At 52.9% G+C, this 23,212-nt stretch overlaps 1 protein-coding gene across 2 annotated transcripts; it reads left to right on the forward strand.

The window, feature by feature from the left end:
* The first annotated feature begins 763 nt into the window (after positions 1-763).
* LOC139805204 (uncharacterized) lies at positions 764-7,574 on the forward strand. Of its 2 annotated transcripts, XM_071763334.1 has the most exons (11): positions 764-810; positions 1,293-2,093; positions 2,286-2,404; positions 2,686-2,756; positions 3,242-3,311; positions 3,581-3,673; positions 4,091-4,222; positions 4,698-4,876; positions 5,033-5,159; positions 5,762-5,824; positions 6,159-7,574. In XM_071763334.1, exons 1-11 carry the CDS (start codon positions 804-806, stop codon positions 6,510-6,512), a joined length of 2,016 nt encoding a protein of 671 aa, XP_071619435.1. In that variant the 5' UTR covers positions 764-803; the 3' UTR covers positions 6,513-7,574. The 2 variants fall into 2 exon arrangements, with proteins under 2 accessions (XP_071619435.1, XP_071619436.1); XM_071763335.1 differs by lacking the exon at positions 5,762-5,824.
* The last annotated feature ends 15,638 nt before the right edge of the window (positions 7,575-23,212 follow it).

Raw genomic sequence — 23,212 nt, forward strand, 5'->3', positions numbered from 1 at the left:
AGAACCTTCCTGGCACCCTCTGCAGAACCCCCCTGGCACCCTCTGCAGAACCTCCTGGCACCCTCTGCACAACCCCCCTGGCACCCTCTGCAGAACCTCCTGGCACTCTCTGCAGAACCTCCTGGCACCCTCTGCAGAACCTCCTGGCACTCTCTGCAGAACCTCCTGGCAGTGTCACCCGTGGCTCCGGGGGGTGTCTGTCCCCCTGACATTGTCACCCAGGTACCTCAGGGTAGGTACCATCACCCCAGCCAGGGCTTATTCACTTTAAAATTATCCTTTTGAGGCACGTTCCAATCAGTGAGATCAGCAGAGTCTCACACTCAGTAAGGCTCCTGGGGGTTCCCGGGGCTGTGGGTGGGGGGTGCTCGGTTCTCCCCCCACCCCAGAACCCCCTTTGCCCTCTCAGCCTCTCCATAGTGGAGCAGTTTGCAAGCCCAGGGTGCAAGAAGCTGTGGCTGCTGCCTTCTGCCCTCCCTGCCTGTCCCCACAGGAGTGACCCCCCCACCCCAACACGGGGGGTTTGTCCCCCCCTGACCCCGGTGCCTCCTCAGGGGCAGGGGGAGGCTAGGGGGGGGGTGGCTGGACCCTGCTGGTGGGTGGGGGGCGAGGGGGGACACTGTGGGTGCGGTGGGACCACCCAGGGGATGATGTGGCACCAGGAGCAGGGGATGTTGTGCCCTGTCCCATCCCCATGTCCCGAAGCTGTGGGAAGGGGGAGGGTGCCCCATGGCCCCTGCTCTCCTTCTGCAGGTGCTGAGGACAGTGACATCTCTCCTGACACCTTCCTCGCTGGCTCCTGGATGGCTGGTGAGTGACAACAGGACACGTTGGGGCTGTTTTAGCTTTGCTTTGACCAACCCCATGCTGAGGCTCAGGAGGAGGATTTGGCTGCCACCCACAGAGAATAAAATACCCAGTGCTGACCCTGGGGGCTGCTGCAAAGGGACAGAGGGCACTCTGGGACCAGCTCTGTCCCCTAAGGCAGCAGCTTCCCCCTTTGTGGCAATGGAATTGCTGGCAGCATCCCAGGAGTGATCATCCCAGCCCAGAAGCAGCAGCCCTTGGGGTGAAAAAATACCCTGGTTGATTTTTTATTTTTTTTTTTAAATTTTAGAAAGGATGATATTGTGGCTTTTGGTTTTGGAAGCAGCTGAGGATGAGGATGGGGCTGGAGTGGGTGGGATGTCAGCTGTGTTGGAACTTAGGCAGGGACCAAATGCTGCCTGGTGGCTTTGTGGTCACCTCCTGATCCGGGTGGCTCCTGCCCACGGCTCTGCTCTCCCACACAGGGCTGGAAGGACACCGGGCCAGCTCTCCCTGGGGTGACACCAGGACTGTCCCACCTGAGGAGGGCTGCCAGGGGCTGGCTCAGCTCCTCAGCTCCCAGCCCATCCCTGGGGACTGGAGCAGCTCCAGCTCCATCTGCACCGAGGACTTTGCTGCCAGGTTTCAGGAGAGCATGGTGGAGCCTTGGCTGTTCCCTGAGGAGGAGGAGGATGAGCCCACTGGGGATGTCCCTGGTGATCCTGGGCAGGACGAGTCCTTGTTTCCCACAGGGAGGAGACTGGACATCTGGGGACAGTTGGTAGTGGAGCCAAGCAGACATCCCTTGCAGGGCAGGTCCCCAGCTCTAGTGAGGAGGGAGAGCCTGGAGTCTCTGGGAGGGAGAATCTCCAGGCTGAGCCAGGGGGATGCTTTGGGGATGGTCTGGAGGGTTCCCCAACCACCCTGCTCCACACAGCTGGCTCTGGGACAGGGACACTGTCCCCATGGAGCTCCAGGCTCCGGGAGAGACCCATTGACCATTGCTTTGTGCAGGGAGGACCTGGCTGCTGCCTGTCCCTGGAGAGCCCGGGACACCTCTGCCAGCAGGAGCAGGGCTGGGGCAAGCAGAGGCTCTGCTGGTGGCCATTTGCCAGGGGCCAGCAGTGCCAGGACCAGGGGACATCCCATCAGCAAGCCCCCACGGCTGAGGTGGCAGGAGCCACCAGCTCTCTGGGGACAACGTGGAGGGGACATCCCCCGTGCTGTGGATGCTGTGGAGAAGGAAGGAGCAGGCAGCAGGCAGAGAGCTCCCTGCTCAGCTCCCCGTGAGTCTGGGCTGGCCCTGGGGTGCTGGGGCATCACTGGGGGGGATGGAGGGATGAGACCCCCCCCAGAGGGGAGGGACACGGCTGGGACAGGGACCCTCTGGCCACACAGGGTGTGGTGGCAGGAACCAGCTCCTCATGGGGTCTCTCTGAGGTGTGTGACCCTCCCCAAAGGCTGTTGTTTCCTGACAGGTACCAACATGGCAGGAGGACACCCTGGGCAAGCTGGAGCAGAGGTGTCACCCTGGCCAGGACGAGTGGCCGGGTCCTGCTGGCAGCCTGGGAAGCAGAAACCCCCACGGTCCTCCCAGGTCTGTCCCAGGGCTGGTCTGGGGTCCCTGGGGTGGGTGCTGCTGCCACCAAGGGGACTCCTGGCCGTGACAGGGTGTGCTGGGTGCCCAGCAATGGGCTCCTGACCCCACTCTGCTGGGGTGTGGGGAGCAGAGGGGATGTGGGTCAGGAGACCAAGCCTGGCCCTGTCCTTGGGTCCCGTGTGGTGGCCATGGAAATGCAGAGGGAAAGGAGCAAAGGGGTTTTAACCCCAGTCCAACGTGCAGTGGGACAGCTGCTGTCACTGCCTTGGTCCCTGCAGAGGAGCCGGGAGGGGACACGAGAGATGGGACCCAGTGTGAAGGGGACTTGGAGCAAAAGGGACAGAGCCAGGTATGGAAGGGGCTCCAGGGGGGGATCTGGGGCTGAGGTTGGGGGCTCAGCTCAGGCAGAGCCACAGATCTGGGAACAAAGTTTTTATCAGGGCCTGCAGTGCCAGGACAAGGGGTGATGGCTGTGAACTGAAAGGGGAGATTCAGGCTGGGTGGGATTAGGAAACAACTTCTTACACTGAGGGTGGTGAGACCCTGGCCCAGGCTGCCCGAAGAGGTGGGAAATGCCCCATCCCTACAAACATCCCAGGTCAGGTTGGATGGGGCTCTGAGCAACCTGATCTGGCTGCAGATGTCCCTGTGTGACCTCCATAACCTTTAATGTTCCCTTCCCACCCAAACCACCCCCTGATTCCACGGCTGTTCCTGGCAGTGCCCTGGGAGCACTGCAAGCACAAGAGGGTCCTGGGCTACTGGGTGCTGGTTGGGCACCCATGGGGTCCCTGCCTGAGGAGGGTGATGGGGGTGACAGTGTCTCTGCTTCAGGGCTGGCCTGGGACTGCTGCCACACACCCAGGACACCTGCCAAGGGGACTTGATGGACCTGGAGAGGATGGTGAGGTGACCCTGGGATGGCCAGAGCAGGGCTGGCCAGGCTCAGGCATGGGTGTCAGGGATGGGCTGGGGGTTCTCCAGCTCCTGGGGTGCCCTGGGTGGGCTTGGGATCCATCAGGGTGCTGGGGCTGTGCTGTCACCAGCCACCAGCTCTGCTTTGGAAGGGAGAGCAGTGCTGCTCCTGGTCACAGTGGAAGGACCAGAGCTGGCTCCTGGAAGTGGCAAAGATGTGAGAGGTGGAAAAGGGGGATTATTTTTTTTTTTTTCCAGGGGCAGAGAGCCTGTGCAGACTGCTGGGAGAGGCTGCAGGAGGAGAGAAGGAAAACATTGGCTTTGCAAAGAGAGAAACTGCAGCTGCAGAAGGTTTGGTGCCCTCATGGCTTTCCAGGAAGGTTTTCTTGAAAGGCTGAAGCTTTCAAGAGCAGAGTTTGTTGGGGAAACGACTCATATGGCTCTACACCCAGCAGGGTTATTGGTCTGCAGGTCAGAAGGTCCCTGGGAGGTCCTGGCAGTGGGAAAAGCAGGGAGAGCTTGGCAGGATGCAAGGCAGGAGGAGCAGGCAGGGCTTGCAGCTCCACAGGGATCCAGGGCTGGGAATGCTCAGCTCTTGCCAAGGGACATCATCAAACCCTGCACCAGGGGAGGCTGAGCTGGTGTTCCCTTGGCTGGGAGGGGTTCAAGCCTCCTGCATGGAGTCTGTCCTTGGGAAGAGCTTTCCTGGAGCTGGAGGGTGGATGTGGGCTGCCAAAAGGGGTGACTTGACCCCAGCTTCTTTTGCAGAGGCTCCGGGAGCTGGAGCATCGTGCCCACTCCCTCCTGCAGCAGAACCAGGCAGCCCAGCACCAGCTCCATGTGCTGCTCCAGAAGGAGAAGGTGAAAATCCTGTGGCAGCTCCAGGAGAACCTGGAGCAGGTGGGGCAGAGGAGAAGGGAATGGGTGGGGATATGGGATAATCTCCAACTCAGTGCCCTGCAGCTGAGCTGGGCAGGGAACACCTCCTGGGGCACCTCCTGCCCGGTCGGGTCCAAGCAGAGCAGAACATCTGGTTTGGGTCAAACAGCACCAAGGAGCACAGCAGATTTGCTGCTCTCCCCAAGGTGTTGCCCAGGGGAGGGATGGGGGGGGTCTGCCAGGCAGCAGTTTGCCTCAAAGGGACAAGGTCTGTGCCCTGAGCTGGGGATGCCTGGGGAGGGCAGAGATTTCCACCTGGGAGCCTCTGTACTTGACCTGCTCGTTCCAAACCTCCTCTGCTCAGCTCTGGGTGTTGAAGGTGGCTCCAGGGCTTTCCAAAAAGCTCTGACCTAGCTGCAAGGCCAATGGTTTTGGCTGAGAGGGCTTGGGGGGCAGAGCCTGGGGGTGCAGGTGCTGCTCTGATCCATCCCCCCAGGACAGGGCTGGTGGCAGCACCCGGCTGCAGCATCCAGAGCATCTCCTGAGCCACCCATGGGAGCCGGGGGTGCCAGGGCCAGCTGGGTGCTCCCTGGCCATGGGCAGCACCTCAGGGCACCAACACAACCCACTGCCCAGCAGTCCCAGGGGACAGGGCCCTTTGGCAGCATCACTCAGGTGAGTCCCAGAACCAGAGGGTGCCCCACGCTTTGGGGAGAAGTTTCTTGCCCAGCTCCTGCACCCCACAGACCTGAGAAATCCTCTTTGAAGGAACTGCTTGTTGTTTTGGGGCATTCTGGCTCTTCCCCTCTCCCCATGGCCCATCTCTTCCAGCTTGGCTCCTCTCTCCCTGAGCCACACGATCCGTGTCCTACGAGACCTCCAAGAACAAATCCAGCATCAGCTCCAGGAGCTGCCCAGGATGGAGGGACCCCAGGGACCTGCCAGCCAGGGGAAAAAGGTGATTTGGGGATGGGGCTCATTATGGGGAGGGGGGCTTCACACTGCAGAGCCATTCAGCCAGACTGGGCTTTGACTGATGGTGGCACCTCAGGAGCAGAAGGACATTGAGGGACTGGAGTGTGTCCAGGGAAGGGAATGGAGCTGGGGAAGGGGCTGGAGCAGGAATCTGCCCAGGAGCAGCTGAGGGAGCTGGGGGTGTTGATCCTGGAGCAGAGGAGGCTGAGGGGAGACCTTCTGGCTCTCTGCAACCCCCTGAGAGGAGGTTGGAGCCAGGGGGGGTCGGGCTCTGCTCCCAAGGAACAAGGGATGGGACAAGAGGAAAGAGCCTCAAGTTGTGCCCCTCCTTGGGGCAGGGCAGTGATGGGGCTGGGTCACCTCCTCCCTTCTCCTCCATCCCTTTGAAGGTCCCAGCCCCTCTCTGCAGGTGTGGAGTGGATGGAATATATGTCATGTCCCAGCCCTTGGAGGAATCCAGATTCCTTGACTTCGGAGCATGGGGGTGGGGGGTGGGATGTCTGCTGGAGAGCAGACACCTCTCTGGCCACACATGGACCCTTTTTTGGGTTGTTGGTGAGTGGGGCTGTTTCTGTTTCTGAGCAGAGGCAGCAGCTGTGCAGGGAGAAGCCAGCAGGTCTGGGAGCCCTGAGGGAGCAGCTGAGCCAGGTGAATGCTTCAGGTCCTCCTTTAAAGCTCCTCCTGGTCCTTGCAAAGTTGAGGGTGTGGGTTCAGGGCTTCTGGTGGCTGTTTTCAGGGGGACTGCTCTGCCTGGGCTCTTGGAGCCCTGGTGGGACCTCCAGCTCCCCCCCAAGGTGGGTCAGTCCTGTCCTTTGGAGTGTCCCTCACATCCCTCCAGATGACGTGGGCAGGAGCTGTGTCCCCAACCAGGTGGTGCAGTTGTCCCCTGTCTCTGTGGCTGATCAGTCTGGGGATGCAAGAAGCAGGGACCTGGGTGTGTGTGGGACCCTCTTGGCCCTTCCAACCCCAGCTTTCTTTTCAGCTTTCTCATGCACAGAATGACCATCCACAGCCCCATCCCACCTCCTCCCAGCCTCTCAGCATCATCCCTGCCTTGCAGCAGCGTGGCCGGGGGGCCCTGAGCCTCCTGCACCATCTCCAGAGCTGCCTGCAGGAGCTGCACTTGGAGGAGACAAATCCCAGGGGCAGGCTGGGGAATCTGCCTGTGCTGGGAGAGGAGCTGAGCACCACGGCAAGAGAGGAGAGGTGGGGACAACCTGAGACAAGGGACACCCCTTCTGCCACAGCCTCACCTGAGGGACAAACGCAAAACAAGGAGGGGGTGCAGGGCTCAAGCACAGAGCACCCCCAGGAGAGCTCATCCTGCTGGGAATAGCTCCTGGCAGAGGCTGGGGGGATCCCTCGGACCAGAGCTCCATCAGGGAATGGTGCTGGCACTGGGGGTTCCTGCCTCACCTCATCCCCAGCCCTGGGGTTCACCCCAAAAATAGATGAGGGAGCCCCGAGCTGTTTGCCACTGACTTCTTGCTGGGTCAGGATTTTACCCTCCAATGAGGTAATGAAGCTGTTGAGGGGGCTCTGGGCCACGGTGCTGAGCAGAACTTTGCTGATGGGGTTCAGCACCCTCACCCAGCAGAATCTGCCCCTTGCTGACCTGTGAGAGGCTCCAGCCCAGCTCAGGGACAGGATACAGGGATGCTCAGGAGGTGGCAAAGAGCTCCTCTTCCAGGTCTTCTCTTTTCTCTTCCATCTCCTCCTCCTCCACATCCTGGGGTTGTTCTTGTTTGGATGCTTTCATTTAATTTTGCAAAGGAGAAGCCTTCTTTCTTCCCAGGCTCTGCACATTGTGTTGGAGAGAACATTGTTTGTCATCTCTGGGAATTCCTACAGTGCTTTCTTCAGCACCTTCTTCCAGGGGAAGGGAGAGGGATGAGAATTTAAATCTCTGTTTTCTTTCCATTAAAAGAAAAGTGGCTTTCATTATGTTTTTCTGCAGTGCTGGCTTGGGAGGTTTCTGAAGTGATGTGAGGCACAGTTTTTTCCCCTTGCTGAAGTTACTGCATTTTATTTTTTTCCCCTTTTAAGCTTCACAATGAGAAGTGTGCTGCAGGCTACCTGTTTTCTTCTGAAGAGCTTTTAATTATAAAAAACCCAAATGCTTGCCAAGGCTCCATGGACATCTTTGCAAGCAGTGGGCTGAGCTTCCTGGTGGTGTGAAGGATACCAGGAAAGATAAAACTGATCCTGTAGCAGGAGACTGAATGGCTCTCTGAGTCTTTGAATGATCCCAGCAACATTTCCATCACTGGGGATTTCACCCTCTCTGGGACTCAGCCCTTGTCCCTCTGTTATGTGCACCAAGGTTTTGGTTCTGGAAGAGGCTGAAGGTGTAAAAAGTGGAAGATCAACCATGGTTGACTTTGCTTTAGTGATGAACTGGTATAACAGGCCTTGGAGTTCATGAAAACCTTGGGTTGGTTTGTGACCATTTGTTGCCCAGCAAGCACTGGGAGGAGTGGGGGGATGATGGGTGGAAGTGGTGAAGGAGAAGGCTTTGAGCTTGCACAGTAAAAGTGGGCTGTGAATTTCCAGGATGCTCAGGGGGGGTTCAGCTCTCAGGTATTCCTCTCTTCCTCTCTTTGGAGGACTTGGTGGTGTAAAGAAACAGCTCAGAAGAAGAGAAATCTAAGCACTGACTGCTCACACTTTTGTCTTTCTGTTGCCCCATGCCCAAACTCAGCTGCTGCTGTGTTTCAGGTGCAACAAAATCTGTTTCAGGAACTGGAATATCCCAGTCTATTCCACTATAGTGGAATAAGAAAGGGAAGCATTTTGTGTTCACAGAACCACAGAATTATTGGGAAGGACTTCTGAGCCCATCAGGTCCACCCTGGCACCTCACACCCCCCCCATGGTACTCAGTGCCACCCCAGTCCCTCCTGAAACACCCCCAGGGATGGTGACCTCCCTGGGCACTCCAGGACAGTGTTTGGCTCTGCAATGAGTGGGTAAACTGAGGCAGGAGGATGCTGTGGCATTAGGAACAGAGCTTATGGGCTGCCTGAAGGAGCAGAATGGTCGTGGGGTGCATGGCCTGGGTGCAGAGCCCTGAGTGCCAGGTTCTGGGGTGTCCCAGGTGCTGAGGTACACCCTGTTGGGGTGCATGTTCTGGGTGCAGGGTCCCAGGTGATGGTGACTGAGAGCAGGGTCCTGGTTGCCATGTGGAAGGTCCCAGGTTGCAAGGTCCCTCACTGCTGTGTGCAGAGACACCAGGGCAAGGCTCTGGGTGCCCAAACCTGGGTGCAGGGTGCAAGGTCCTGGGTGCACATTTTGATGTGGTCACACCTGAATCACAGCAGCTGTGATCCTGTGGAGCTGGGGAAAAAAGAATGAAAGGGGAGTGATGCTGAGGTCGCTTCATAGTTGGTTGGGAGCCTCCTCTCCAACAGGAGCTGAGCAGGGAGCACTCTCAGGGTGGTTTTCTGGGGGTTTGGGGTCAATTTAACACCTTCAGGGGAGGAGCCTTTGGAGAATGGTGTCTGTCAGTGGATGGAAGTAGATTGTGAAAATCCTTTGGCTTGGCTTTGGAGCCATCCAGAGGATCCCAGGGAGAAGAGGCTGTGCTGCCAAAGACCAGGGAGAGCAGCTGAGGATGGGAGCTGTGTTGCTGCCCACTTCCCAAACAGTCCTCAAACTGGGTCCAGCTCTGGGGTCCCCATCAGCAGAAGGACAGGGAGGTGTTGGAGCCAGTCCAGAGGAGGCCCTGGAGCTGCTGGGAGGGTTGGAGCAGCTCTGCTCTGGAGCCAGGAGGAGAGAGCTGGGGGTGTTGAGGCTGGAGAAGAGAAGGATCCCATGGGGAGACCTTAGAGCACCTTCCAGTGCCTGAAGGGGCTCCAGGAGAGCTGGGGAGGGACTTGGGACAAGGAAAGGGAGGGATGGGATGAGGGGGAAGGGTTTGCAGCTGCAAGAGGGGAGATGGAGAGGAGATCTGAGGGAGAAACTGGTGTGAGGGTGCTGAGCCCCTGGCCCAGGTTGCCCCCAGAAGCTGTGGCTGCCCCATCCCTGGCAGTGTTGAAGGTTGGATGGGGCTTGGAGCACCCTGGGCTGGTGGGAGGTGTCCTTGCCCATGGCAGGGGTGGCACTGGAGGAGCTTTAAGGTCCCTTCCAACCCAAACCCATCTGTAATTTTATGCTTCTATGTTCCTCACCTCATGCTTGGATGAAATGAACAGAGGACAGACTGATATATGAAAATAAGTATTTTTTGCTGTTGAAAGAGCCACCCCCAGCTGTGCTGCTTGGCTGGAGGACCACTCTGCTTCTTGTTGAGTGATTTGGTTGTTTTTATGGTGAGCTGTCACCCATTAGAGGTATTTACTTATGGAGAGCATCTCCTGATTCCTGGGGATTGCAGGTAGTCAGAGTTCTTGGCTGATATATTTGCTTCGTGCTGATTAAATTTTCCCTCTGAGAAATGCAGAGTAATTGGTGGCATCCTGGCTTCACGTGAGCAGTTCCCAGCTTTTCTGAAGGGCAGATGGCAGGAGGAGCAGCCAGGAGCATGGGGACATGGGGACAATCGTGTCCCAACCACTTCAGAAACTTCTGCCTCCTCAGTGGGGTTTGTCAGAAATATTGTCCCCATTTTTCTGCAGGAGCTTCAGGAGAGGGTAATTAACCAGAACTATTGCCCAGGCATTTGGGAAATCACTCCCCTGCATCCCTGGTGGGTCCTGGGAACCATTGCTGAGCAGAAGCATCAAGGGTAGAAGTCAAAGGATGTGCCCAAACCAGGGTGGAGATCCAGGAGTGACTGGAAGAAGATTCAGTGCAAGGTAGAAAAATCAGCTGCAAAGCCAGGGGGAGCAGGATGGGAGCAGATTGGAACCCTGAGCAGCCTGAGCCAGGCACCAGCAGCCTGGTCCAGCTGAACATGAGGTTGGACCAGCACCACCAGGTACCTGGAGATGTTGGACCTGACCAGCTGAGGCCTGAGAGCTGATCAGAGATGAAGAAAGGGTAAAAGGCTTTGAGTGGGGTGGGCAAAGCTCTTGGGAGATGGGTTTTGAGTCCAACCTGTCCAGGACCTGTCATGGACCCTCCTCAGCATCCCTCAGCAGAAGTTTCAGACCCAGAGGCTCAGAGCAGGAGGCTGGGAGGAAGGCTCTGAGCTGGTCTGGGGTGACCTCCTGGGCACCTGGGCTGGGAAAAAGAGCAGAGCAGGAACACCAAGCACCCTGGGGAACCGAGGAGATGGGTGCTCGAGTGGTTCTACTGCATCCATCTGCCTCCTGCTTATGAATTATCCTGAGTTTTAAGCCCTGCTGGTTAAGCAGAGCCATTTTGGGGGGGTGGGGAAGTCTCCCCTCATTTATCTGAAGTGCAGGCAGTGGCTAATTGAAGATGTGTTTACTTTCTGCTGATCCAGTCTGGTGCTTTTGCTGTTTTCAGGGGGGTAGCAGTTAATTTTAGTCACATTTGATGGCAGCAGCTTCCTGGGAAGTGCCAGGTAAGCAGAGAATTTCTGCTTGGGAGGAGAAATACCCACAGCTCCCACTCAGCATTGCCCAACCCCAAATGTACCTGCCTTATGTTCATTAATTAATTCCCACTCTTCCAGGGCCATGCTGGTTAATCAGCCATATTCCTTTGATTATTGTGACTGACTCCAGCCAATCAGGAGGCAGCTTGGAGCAGGGTGATTTGATGGCTCTGCATTTACCATCTGCTGATTAATTTCTAGGATTCTGAGACAGCAGCAGCTTGGAAAATACCTTTTTTTTTTTTTTTTTTTTTTAACTTATCTTTAGTTTTTGGTGTCACACAGCAATGCAGTGTGCACTGGTGCTGAACTAAAGGCATATTTGCTGCTGACTGCCTAATTCCATTAATTTCTGTAGGAAACAACTTCATCAGAAGGATTTTTTTTTTTTTTGCCTGTCTCCCTGGGGGAGTTGTGATGCTTGGGATGAGCTCTTGCTGTTCACTGGACACATTCACTTCCTAAACACCCTCAAAAAGAGCAAAAAGCTGAGAGTATTTTGCTCACAGGGAACAACTCTGTGTGGAGGGGAAGGGTCTGGTTTTGGTAGTGAAGAGACCTGCTTGGCTCATGCAAAAAACTCCAACCAGATCTTGAGAAACCCACGTGCCTGCACCTTGGTTTGGGAGTTTCTTTCCAGTCCTATCATGAGAAGTTCCCATCATCCTTGGAGATTGTGGCTTCATCAGTATATTTGATTGATAATTTTGGGCAGTGAGGGGGATAAGAATGACCTCCACATCCCTTGGAGTGGCAATTCCTCAGCTTTCTGGTGAATTTCAGGGCATTTTTCTTTTCTTGGGTCCTCAGGCACTGGGGGTGGCAGTGGCTGAGCAGAAGCATCCAGGGCTTTTGACAAAGATTTCCCATCACTTCCAGGTAATGGGGATAAACCAAAGGTGTTTTCCTGATAATTCCCACCCTCCCTTGATGAAGTGGCAATAATTAATTTCATGTGGTTACTTTATAGCAATTAAATCTTGCTGGAGTTGGGAGAACACCACTCAATAAGGGTTTTCCTGCTCACATTCCTCATGTACCCCAGTTCTGGCAGTGATCATCCAGCAGGGACTGTTCCCAAATACATATTTGTAGCTATAGATAGAAATTTGCACACTTTCTACAAAAAGATGGTTGTTAATTCAAAGCATTTTTTTTGTGGCCAGGGCACCTTATCCTCAGGAAACTGGGAAAGAAAAGAGAGGAAGAAGCAAATTTAACTAAGAAATGAATCACCCCTTGAGTAAAACTGATCAGTTCCCTCCTCGGGTCACCTCTCACAGGTGGGAGAAGCCTCATGTGCCAACACCCCCCCAGCTCAGGGGCTTGGGAGAGGGAAACTGAGGCACACGCAGCCATCCCACCACTGCAAAACAGCCCTAGAACCTACACTCCTTCGAGGAGGGTGGCTGTGGGGGGGAGATGGAAAGGGATCAGCCTATAAAAGAGGATGTGAGGGCACAGATTTAGGAAAACAAAAGCTCCAGGGCCTCCACCCTTCTCTGTGGGTTCTCCTGCCAAGAGCAAATGCCTTCCACTTCCTCGAGCCCTCTCTGCTTGGCTGTTTGCATGGTTAATTCTCTGGTGCTGCTTGGTCCTGGTTCATGTTTAATGGTTTCCCATCTGAAAGGCTGTCAGACAGAAGGTTCTTGGCTGTAAAAGCTCCTCAGGGCTCAAGAGATGAGGGTAATGGTTGCTGTGAACTCAAGAGCCTCATCACTTCATATTCCAACGCGTTGTTTTGCTTTTTTTTTTTATTTTCTCTTTCAGAAACTTTAATAAAACCGTTGAGATGATTTTTGAGGGTGGTTTTTAACAATAACCAAAACCTGACAGCCAGCATCTTTCATGCTTGCAGTAGGAGGAGGAGTTCTTTTACCCTGCTCTGCCTTGTACTTCGAACTCACCTGAACATTGGAGGGAGCACCAGTGGTCCTGGGTTTGCAGGTAAAGCTTCTCCCTGCTCAGGAGCTCCTGATTTGTGTTTTATTGCTGAGCAAATCCTGCAGGTGATAATCCTGCTCAGGCTGCAGTCCCCTGGCACATCTGCAACCAAAAATCCCCTCTAGTTGCTCTACAGGATCAGGGATGGGAAGAGGGATCCTGCTCCTGCCCCACTGCTGAGCTCAGAGGATGCTTTTGCTCTTCCTGGGGGAACTGATGCTGCTCCAAAGGTTGGGAAATCGTAGCTTCTGCCAAATCCTCTCAAAATTGTGGATAGCCAAGAGCAGATGATTGGATCTGGGGTCACAACAACCCCAGGCAGTGCTCCAGGTTTGGGGCAGAGTGACTGGGAAGTGCCCGGTGGAAAAGCACCTGAAGGAGCTGGTTGGGAGCAGCTGAAGATCCCTCAGTGTGTGCTCAAGTGGCCAAGGGGGCCACCAGCATCCTGGCTTGTGGCAGCACTGGTGTGGCCACCAGGAGCAGGGCAGGGATTGTCCCCCTGTGCTGGGTGCTGGGGAGGCTGCACCTCCAGCCCTGGGGTCAGTTCTGGGCCCCTCAGGAGCAGAAGGACATTGAGGGGTTGGAGTGAGTCCAGAGAAGGGAATGGAGCTGGGGAAGGGGCTGGAGCACAAGGAGAAGGTCTGGAGAGCAAGGAGGAGGGGCTGGAGAAGATGGAGAAGGGGCTGGAGAAGTTGTGAGGAGCAGCTGAGGGCCCTGGGGGTGTTGATCCTGGAGCAGAGGGGGCTGAGGGGAGAACTTCTGGCTCTCTGCAACCCCCTGAGAGGAGGTTGGAGCCAGGGGGGTCAGGCTCTGCTCCCAAGGAACAAGGGATGGGACAAGAGGAAAGAGCCTCGAGTTGTGCCAGGAGGGGTTTAGTGTAGAGAGAACCACAAATCCTCAGGTGTCACCGATAATGAACTGGGAGCTTAAGCCCAGGTGTGCCCACTAATTAGGGCCTGCCCCAGCCGGAAATGGGCGGGGCTGAAGGGCAAGATAAAAGGCATCTCCCAGAAGCAGGATCGGTCAGAAGAGAACACGACACCTGAGGAGAAGGACGGCAAGAGAGCTCCGAAGAAGAGCCGTGTCCCCGAGAGAAGGCTCGCCGCAACAGTTTAGGTTGGAGCTTGGGAATGATTTCTCTCTGGAAAGGGTTGTCAGGGCCTGGCTCAGGCTGCCCAGGGCAGGGCTGGAGTCCCCATCATCCCTGGAGGGGTTTCAGAGCCCTGGAGATGTGGGGCTGAGGGACAGGGGGTGGTGGTGGCCTTGGCAGTGCTGGGGGAAGGGTTGGAGTTGATGATCTTTAAGGTCTTTTCCAACCAAAGCCCCAAACACTTCTGTGATTCTCTACAGCTGGGACATGGCCACCACTCTGTGGCGTTGTAGTCTGAGCACATCTGGGGGTGTCTGAGGGTGGAGCACAAACTCTGCTGCTGCAGGGAAATCACTTCATGCACTGCTGGTTTGTAGGAGTTGACAGAAGAAAACATTTTAAAATTTTTTAAAAAATCCAATTATCTGCAGGAGATGCATACAATGGGTGCTGAAAATATGCAGAGCTCTCACTTTAATTAGAACTATGAAAATTATGGCAATCAGACAAGCAGTCAGAACATCTCCTCAGTCACTGAATCCTGACCTGGAGCTTCAGTTGCAGCCACAGAGCCCAAGAGAAAGACAGAGGCTGATGGTAAATCCCCAGAACGATGTCCTGTGGCCTTTTCCTGCCTCTGGCCATGCACACAGGATCCATTTTGCATAATATCAACTTGCTGAAGGCAATCATGGAGTTGCTGGGTCTGGAGCAGCTCTGCTATGGAGCTTGAGGGAGTTGTGCTGGAGGAGAGCTCAGAGCACCTTCCAGTGCCTGAAGGGGCTCCAGGAAAGCTGGGGAGGGACTTGGGACAAGGGCCTGGAGGGATGGGATGAGGGGGAAGCTGAGGAGGGGAGATTTAGGAGGAAATTCCTCACTGTGAGGGTGCTGAGCTCCTTTCCCAGGTTTCCCAGAGAAGCTGTGGCTGCCCCATCCCTGGCAGTGCTGAAGGTTGGATGGGGCTTGGGGCAACCTGGGCTGGTGGGAGGTGTCCCTGCCCGTGGCAGGGGTGGCACTGGGGGAGCTTTAAGTTGCCTCCAGCCCAAACCAGTCTGGGATTCTCTGACCAAACTGGGACATCCGTTCTCTTTACAATTAGCAGGTGAGAGCACAATTGGTCATTGTGGGAAGGAGCTCTCCTCACCCCAAATGCTGAATTGAGTGGGAGCTGAGCCTTTCAGGTGCTGCCTCTCAAGAGATGATGCTCTGGTGACTGTAGCAATCCAACCCCCCCCCCCCAGCACCTCTGCAGAGAAGCTCTCACCCACTAGATGGCAATTTTGCTCTGCGCAAGGCTGCTGCGGGAAACCCCGAACGCGTTGGAGCAGAGTCAGCAGGTCTGGTGTCCCTGGGGACTTAGGGGATGGGCCTCCTGCAAAAGAGACCAGATATAGAGCAGAGCCCTCTAGAAACCCAAGTGGCAACTCCAGGAGCAGCTGAGCTTTGCTTTAGGTGGCTGCAGCAGGGGCCAAGTTAACGGGGATGTTGAGGATGCTAACGAGGAGGGATGTGCCTCCTCCTTCTGGGACAACCAGCTGAAGGGTTAATGCAGAGCCATGGCTGAGGGCATCTGGAATGGATCAGCCTTTGCCTTTCTTTCCCTCAGAAGATTGCTCCTTCCAAAGCCCTGCTGCCTGCTGGTGGGGAGCAAACTGACCTCTCCAACAGCGTGAGGATGTAACACGGAGCTATGGGGAGGAAATCCCACAGGATCCTTCTGACACGCCATCTGTGGGACCCAAACCTTGGATCCAGCACCCAAAAGCCAAACCTTGGGACCTGGGCTTTTACGGAGCCCCACAGAAGGGGGATAAACCCCAAAATCCAGGTGTTTGCTGGCTTTCCCCATGCAGGTCTCTTCGCCTGGTTGCCCTCTGCACACCACTGACCACTTGCCAGCTTTGGCCACCATTTCAAATGGGCTTGGGCAGAGCAGATCTATCTCCAAGTGCATCCTCTTCCCTGCTGAAACTCCCCCTGGGTTTTACCCACACAGCCAAAGCAATGGCTTTGCCAAAGCAAAGGAATTATCTTGTCTAAACCAGCAGATTTACATCTCCAGCCTCCCTGGAGCCGAGAGAGTTTTAATCAGAGCAGGAGATGTTCCTCTCCTTCATGTTCCTCTTGTCTCTTTGTTGTCACCCTGCCCTCTTTGGCTGCTCCTGTCTGGACAGAGGATGTTTGCACCCAACTCAATCATATGCTTGGACTCAAAGCAAGCAGCTGGGGCAAGAAGTTGTTTTCTGAAGCTCTTTGTGGTCCTCATCTGTAAAGGAGCTGGGAAATGCTTCTCTGGGGCAGGACAAACCCCTTCCACCAGCACCCACCACCAGTGGCTCCCGTGCAGGTGGAGGAATCCTGCAGGACTGGAGCATCCGAGGGGAAAAGTGGGGCTGGAAAAGTCATGGATTAGGTACTCTGATCATGAATCCTCCCCGTGGTTGGTTTGCACAGAGCACACCCCAAGGAGAAATGAGAGGCTGCTTCATCTGGGAGAGCAGGGGGAGGAAAGCATTAAAAAAGCAGTGACACCTTTTGTACTTGGTGACACACTGAGAAGAATGCTAATGTGGTGGGAAGTCGTTCTCAGACGTAGGAATTGCCTTCTAATAGAGAAGCAAATCCAGTTTTTGCTAGATACAAATTCCACCAAGCAGTTCAAAGCCTAACTGAAATATTTGAAGAGGCTGTAATTGAATTAGAGCCCTTGGAGAAAGGCTTCAGCTCTGAGCTCAGAGACTGAGGAGGAATCTGCAGCCTTGGGCCAGGGGGAGGGAGAGTGCAGGAGAAGAGCTGAGGCTCCTGCAACAGGGAGAGGATGGAGAGGGAGACCATGGAGCAGAGGAAGGTGATGTGATGCTCAGCTGGCAGGGCTGGAGGCAGCAATGGAGCAAATGGACCCTGGGAGGAAGCCACCACCAACCCAGAGCTGGAGGAAGGGCTGCATCCCCTTTCTGATGGTGACAAGGTGGGAGCTGGCAGTCCTGATGAGGATTTTTTGTCCCGTGGCACCAGTGGGGTGAGTTTGGGCATGGGGTGAGAAAAAACCAAGCTGTAGTGCAGCTGGTTTGCTGGTTGGTTGATAGCTTGGAGTTCAGTGAGGTCTTTCCAAAATCAGCCCCGTGGTCCAAGGCAGATCCTTATGGCTGGTGATGGCAGCACCACTTTTTGTGGGGCCTGGGACAAGGGATGAGAAAAGGCAAAGAGGAAGGAAGGAATCTCTGGCTGATCCCTCCCCAGCAGAAGGAACCAGACAAATCCTTATGCCCAGCACACACATTGGGGCCACAAAGTGACCACAGAGCTTTCCTTTCCTGTGCTTCTGGGACATCCCCAGCTGTCATGTGAGCACCTTATCCAGTCCCCTAGGACCTTTTTGATAAATGCCTGATTACCAGTCCCTTGGCACCACCATTCATCTTGGGCCCAGGGAATTGCTTCTCCAGGCAATCACCATCCCTGGAGGGATTTAGAAGCTAAGTAGATGTGGGACAAGGTTTAGTAGTTGGCTTGGCAGTGCTGGCTTAACAGTTGGACTCAATGAGCTTAAAGGTCTTTCCCAGCCCCCCAAATTCTGTGATTTTATGTTACATACATAAAGATTTGGTTACTCTACCCTGTAGGATCCCTCCTGACCCAGAGGTGATAGGTGGTATCACAGATGGGAAAGTCAGGCTGTTAGCAACAAGTTTTTGGAGTCCCTGGATCTTTTATCAGGAGCAAAGCCCCCCAGGAGGGCCAGGGGGACACTGCTGTGAGCAGCCCCAGGAAAATGTCCCCACCCAGGACCTTGTGGACATCACTGCCACCATTGCCAGGCAATATTTATCTGTCAAAACATGAGGTTGGCTCTCTCTGGGGTGAGAGAACATCACCCACAGCATCACCTGTAGGGCCAGACCCAACCCCCAGTGCCTCCTGGTGTCTTGGGCATTACACGCCAGTGGTATTTTTTTTCTCAAACCCAACTGAGCCTGAAGACTGTGAGAAAAGCTCCAGGGCCAGCTAATCATCCACCTGTAAAAACACTGAGTGAAAAGGATAAACCTGCAGCAAAGAAGCCAAGCAAATGGTTTCTGTCTATGTGGAGGAGCTTACAGGAGTTCCCAGCCCGGAACCTTTCTTTACGGGGGACAAGTCAGAAAATGTGTCTCCAAGTGATGTTTCAGTAGATGAAGTTATAAAACAACTTGACAAAAATAAATGTTAACAGTTCAATAGTAGCTGATGGGATTCAGTCAAGAGCTCTAAAGGAATTCAAGGATGAAATAGATAAACTATTAACTGCCTTAAGTCTGCTGTGAAACCTCTCGCTTAAAAATTTTCTTACTATGGGAGGGAAAGAAAGCAGCAAGACCTTGATTTTAAAAAATGCTTCTGAGCAGCTCCGGGAGCAGCAGATTATTAAAAGTGATGTCAAAACGAGGTAGAACGGTAGCTTGGAGGGGAATTTGGGAGCATGTAAGTGAGACATCATTTATGGGAAAATTCAACATGGTTTTTGTGAAGGGAAACCCTGCCTGGAACTGGGAGGCTGAAGTTGCACTGAGGAAACCTTATCTGCTCTTTTGGGTCCTTCATTCAGACTGGGCAGAGCTGGCAGAAATAATTTTCATAGAATCATAGAATCATAGAATCATAGAATCCTAGGGGTTGGAAGGGACCTCGAAAGATCATCTAGTCCAACCCCCCCTGCCAGAGCAGGGCCCCCTAGAGTACATCCCCTAGGAACGTGTCCAGGTGGGTTTTGAATGTCTCCAGTGAAGGAGACTCCACAACCCCCCTGGGCAGCCTGTTCCAGGGCTCTGTCACCCTTACAGTAAAAAAATTCTTTCTGATATTCAACTTGAACCTCCTATGCTCCAACTTACACCCATTACCCCTTGTCCTATCACTGGTCACCACTGAGAAAAGCCTAACTCCATCTCCCTGACACTCACCCCTTACATATTTGAAAACATTGATGAGGTCACCCCTCAGTCTCCTTTTCTCCAAACTGAAGAGACCCAGCTCCCTCAGCCTTTCCTCATAAGGGAGATGTTCCACTCCCTTAATCATCTCAGTAGCTCTGCACTGGACTCTTTCAAGCACTTCCCTGTCCTTCTTGAACTGAGGGGCCCAGAACTGGACACAATACTCCAGGTGTGGCCTCACCAATGCAGAATAGAGGGGGAGGAGAACCTCTCTTGACCTACTAACCACACCCTTTCTAATGCACCCCAGGATGCCATTGGCCTTCTTGGCCACAAGGGCACACTGCTGGCTCATGGTCATCCTCTTGTCTACCAGGACCCCCAGGTCTCTTTCACCTACACTGCTCTCCAGCAGCTCAGCCCCCAACCTATACTGGGACATCGTGTTGTTCATTCATAGTCAGGTTGGGTAACCCTGTCCCAAATTGTGCAGTTTTTTGATATATAGTCCTTTGAGTCCCCTCCCTGAAATATTTTGCTGGGGATATCGAGTCCCCAGAAGGCCATAAACTTCTGCAAAGTTGGTACAAGTTCCTGGGAGGGTGCTGGGAAAGTCTCCATCCTTGTCAGAGAGCCAGAGTCAAGCAGGTATAAAATCATCATGGAATTGTGGAGGTGACACAGATTGGTGCACAGGGACAAGTCAGCTTCAACAGAATGATCTGAATTCCTTGACAACAGAGGCTGCAGTGAAGCTGCATTTTAATGTTGCTAAATGCAAGGTTATATTTCTAGAAAGAAAGGAGCCTGGGAAGTGAAGCTTCTGCCCCGCAGTGAACAAACCTGGGCTGGATCTGAGGGTGCTGGTGGGAGCCCAAGGGATGGGGGTGCAGTGATGGCTGAGCTGGTGGGATCCATAAGACAGAGGGAAAAATAACATTTTGTCCCATCCCATCTGTGTTGCAGACCTTTTAATTTATTGCCAGCAACGTATTAAGCCACTCAGCCAAGAGAAGAAAGAGAGAGAAGCTGCTGATCAGTATTTAGAAGATCACTCCAGGTTTATTACTTTATTTTTTTCTTCCTCACGGTGACACCTTTGACAGTTATCCTTTCTTTGCTTTTCAAACACACGATCCTCCCACCTTTGTGAATCATCCTTCGTTGCCTCTAAAGACATTTTCTTGTTTCTTTCTTCCCACAAGACCAAAGCAAGTGACCAAACCTGGGATTTCCCATCAACCTTGAGCTCCTGGGGGTGTTGCTCCAGGTGTCCAGGGGTGTCCTGCAGGCAACACCAAGGATGCATGGAACTGGGTCACAGGAAGAAGCTTGCTCCTTGCCCCAAGCACCTGAGCAGGAGCCAGGCTGGGTGGTGCTGGTTTGAACTCCCTGAAGCTTCTGGATTCTTCTCAGAGCCTGTGACAAACTCCACAAGAAGAAGTTGTGGGGGTGTAGAGCAGGTGAGTGACCCCACCATGGGGGGAGGACATTTTATATTTATATTTATATTTATATTTATATTTATATTTATATTTATATTTATATTTATATTTATATTTATATTTATATTTATATTTATATTTATATTTATATTTATATTTACTTTTATTTTTATTTTTATTTTTATTTTTATTTTTTATTTTTTATATTTTTATTTATATTTATATCTATATCTATGTCTATATTTATATTTATATTTATATTTATATTTATATTTATATTTATAGTTTTAGTTTTAGTTTTAGTTTTAGTTTTAGTTTTAGTTTTATTTACTTTTATTTTTATTTTTATTTTTATTTTTATTTTTATTTTTATTTTTATTTTTATTTTTATTTTTATTTTTTATTTTTTATATTTATATTTTTATTTATTTTAATATTTATTTTTATATTTATATTTATTTATACATATAAAGCACCTATCACCATCTTGTTAACATCCTTTGGAACCTCTCTGACAGCAAAGGTAAGAACAGGACTCATCCTATTAGTACCTCAGCACTTCTGCTTCCAACTAATTTAAAAAAAAAACAAAAAACCAGATTGGGTAAAGGACCTACAACAGCCTGGTTTTGCTTGTAGGATTTCTGTCACCCTGGTGGCTTCTGGATGATGCCTGGGAGCTCTGTGATGCCTGAAGTCACCCCACACCTGGGGGCTTGTTTGGGGCTGGGAATCCAAACAGGATAAGGGAAGGATAAGGGTGGAAGGAGAGTGAAGACTTTGGGCACAGGAACTTCTTGGGTTTGTCCCCTCCTGGGACACCTGAGCACGATGCCACTGATGGACCAGAGAGGCACCAAGGCTGCAGGAGCTGCTGGTGTTGCCAGGGATGGGTGAAAAATGTGTGGCTGTGTCCTCCCCCAGCACATCCCCAAAATCCCAGCAGCTGGAGCTGCCTTCATTTCTCAAGCAGCCATCAGTCACTTTCTGCTGCTTGGTTTCTTCTCCTCTTGGCAATATTTATGCTCTGCTGGTCCCTCCCATCCATCCCTCCCTCCCTTTCTCCTCTGCTGGTAGAATTTTCATTTCCCAGAGATCCCAATCTACTCTTTGGGGGGGGAAGAAGGAGGGGGGAATTTCATATTTGCACATCAAAAGAAGGCCACGTTAGCTATTGGGAAAATTAATAAGAATTAGGAGCCTTTCAAAAGCTTTGCAGCCCCATTTTTGAAATGAAACCAATTAAAAATAGTCTTGAGCTTGAAATCCTCTTGTGTGCTGGGTCCAGGATGAAGAAGCCCTTGCAGTGATGAAAGAAACTCCTTCCCAGCTCAGACAACCAGGAAAACATCCAAACACCATTTTTTTTTTTTTTTTTTTTTTTTTTAAGGGAAGAACAGACATCAATTTCTGGCTGGGAACTCCCTTCCCAGGAGCTGCAGTGAATCCTCTGATAGGAGAAAAATGCAAAAAAAGAATTGCAGGCACCAGCTGGTGACAACAATTTGCTTGTAAGGCAGGACAGCAGGAAGATACCCCTTGGTGGTAGGGCTTCAAGTTGGAAAAAAAAATAAAAAAAATAATAATAAATAAAATAATAAATAATAATAAATAAATAAATAATAATAACAAAAAAAAAGTGTCAGTGTCTGGGAACAAGGGCTTTGTTTAAAACAAAACAAATATCCTGGAAGATGCTTTTTGGTGTTTATTGTTATCACTTATCTGTTTAGAGAACCTGAGCTGGATACTGAAGTGACATTTCATGATTTCTGCCTTGCTCCTGGGCAGGATGGATGTGAGTTGAACCTGGGGAAGAAGGAAAAGAGAGTCCTGGGGCAGCACCAACACCCCTGGGTCCTGAGCTGAAAGCCCTGGGTTGTGGTGAGCACCTCAGAGCTGGGCTGAGCTGGAGGGTTTGGGGTTAAACTGTGAATCCTTTAAGCTGGGGCTCATCTCCAAGGCTGTGGGAACTGTGGGATCTCCATCCAATCAAACCATCTTGGGATCTTCGAGTATAACCAGGGGAGTTCAGGACATGAGGTGATGAAGGGTGTGCTGAGCTCTTCATCACTGATCACCCTGAGCCATCCTTGTGGCCTCTGCTATGTCCGAAGGGAACAGGGTCCTGGGCATGGATGGAGATGCCCACGTTGGGGACACTTTTATTGACCTGGAGAGACTCTGCTGCACACCTGGGACTCCTGTAGGGCACTTTGCTGCCCTGCAGAGCATCAGTCCAGCATCAGACCATGCCAGCAGAGATGCTTCCTAACCTGGGAAAGGGGAGCTGTGGGTAGGGGTGTGGGAAGTCTACCTTGAGCTCTGCTTTAAAATAAACCCTGACTTCTCATCTCTCCTCAGCATCCGGGCTCCTAGATGCAAGAACTGGCTCCAGATCTCACCACCCTCTCCCCTGCCTCCTGCTCTTCTCCCTTTTTCCCATCATTGGGCTGCAGGGCTGGAGCAGCTCTGCTCTGGAGCCAGGAGGAGAGAGCTGGGGGTGTTGAGGCTGGAGAAGAGAAGCTGCAATGGGGAGACCTCAGAGCACCTTCCAGTGCCTGAAGGGGCTCCAGGAAATCTGGGGAGGGACTGGGGACAAGGACAGGGAGGGATGGGATGAGGGGAATGGCTTTAAAATGAAAGAGGGGAGACTGAGATGAGATCTGGGGAAGAGATTCCTCCCTTTGAGGGTGCTGAGCCCTGTCCCAGGTTTCCCAGAGAAGCTGTGGCTGCCCCATCCCTGGCAGTGTTGAAGGTTGGATGGGGCTTGGAGCACCCTGGGCTGGTGGGAGGTGTCCCTGCCCATGGCAGGGGTGGCACTGGGGGAGCTTTAAGGTCCCTTCCCACCCAAACCAGTCTGGGATTCTGTTCTCTGTGGGCAATGAAGCTGAGTCTTCCCTAGGATCCTGCTCGGAGGCTGCAGCTGGGGACTGATCTCAAAGGGCTGTTCAGGACTTTGTTCCTTTGCTGGTCCAAAGGGTTCTGTTCACTGTGGGGTGTCCATGGCAGGGATGGGTAACTCATGCTGAGGGTCTGGGCAAGGGAAGGGAATGAATTTCCCTGTCTTCTGCTTGTTATGCTGTGGCAGGAGCCCTGACAGCCCAGCAGAGTGTCAGTTATGTGGTTTTTTGAGTAAGA

This window comes from Heliangelus exortis, chromosome 19, assembly GCF_036169615.1.
Source record: "Heliangelus exortis chromosome 19, bHelExo1.hap1, whole genome shotgun sequence".
Taxonomy (NCBI): Eukaryota; Metazoa; Chordata; class Aves; order Apodiformes; family Trochilidae; genus Heliangelus; species Heliangelus exortis.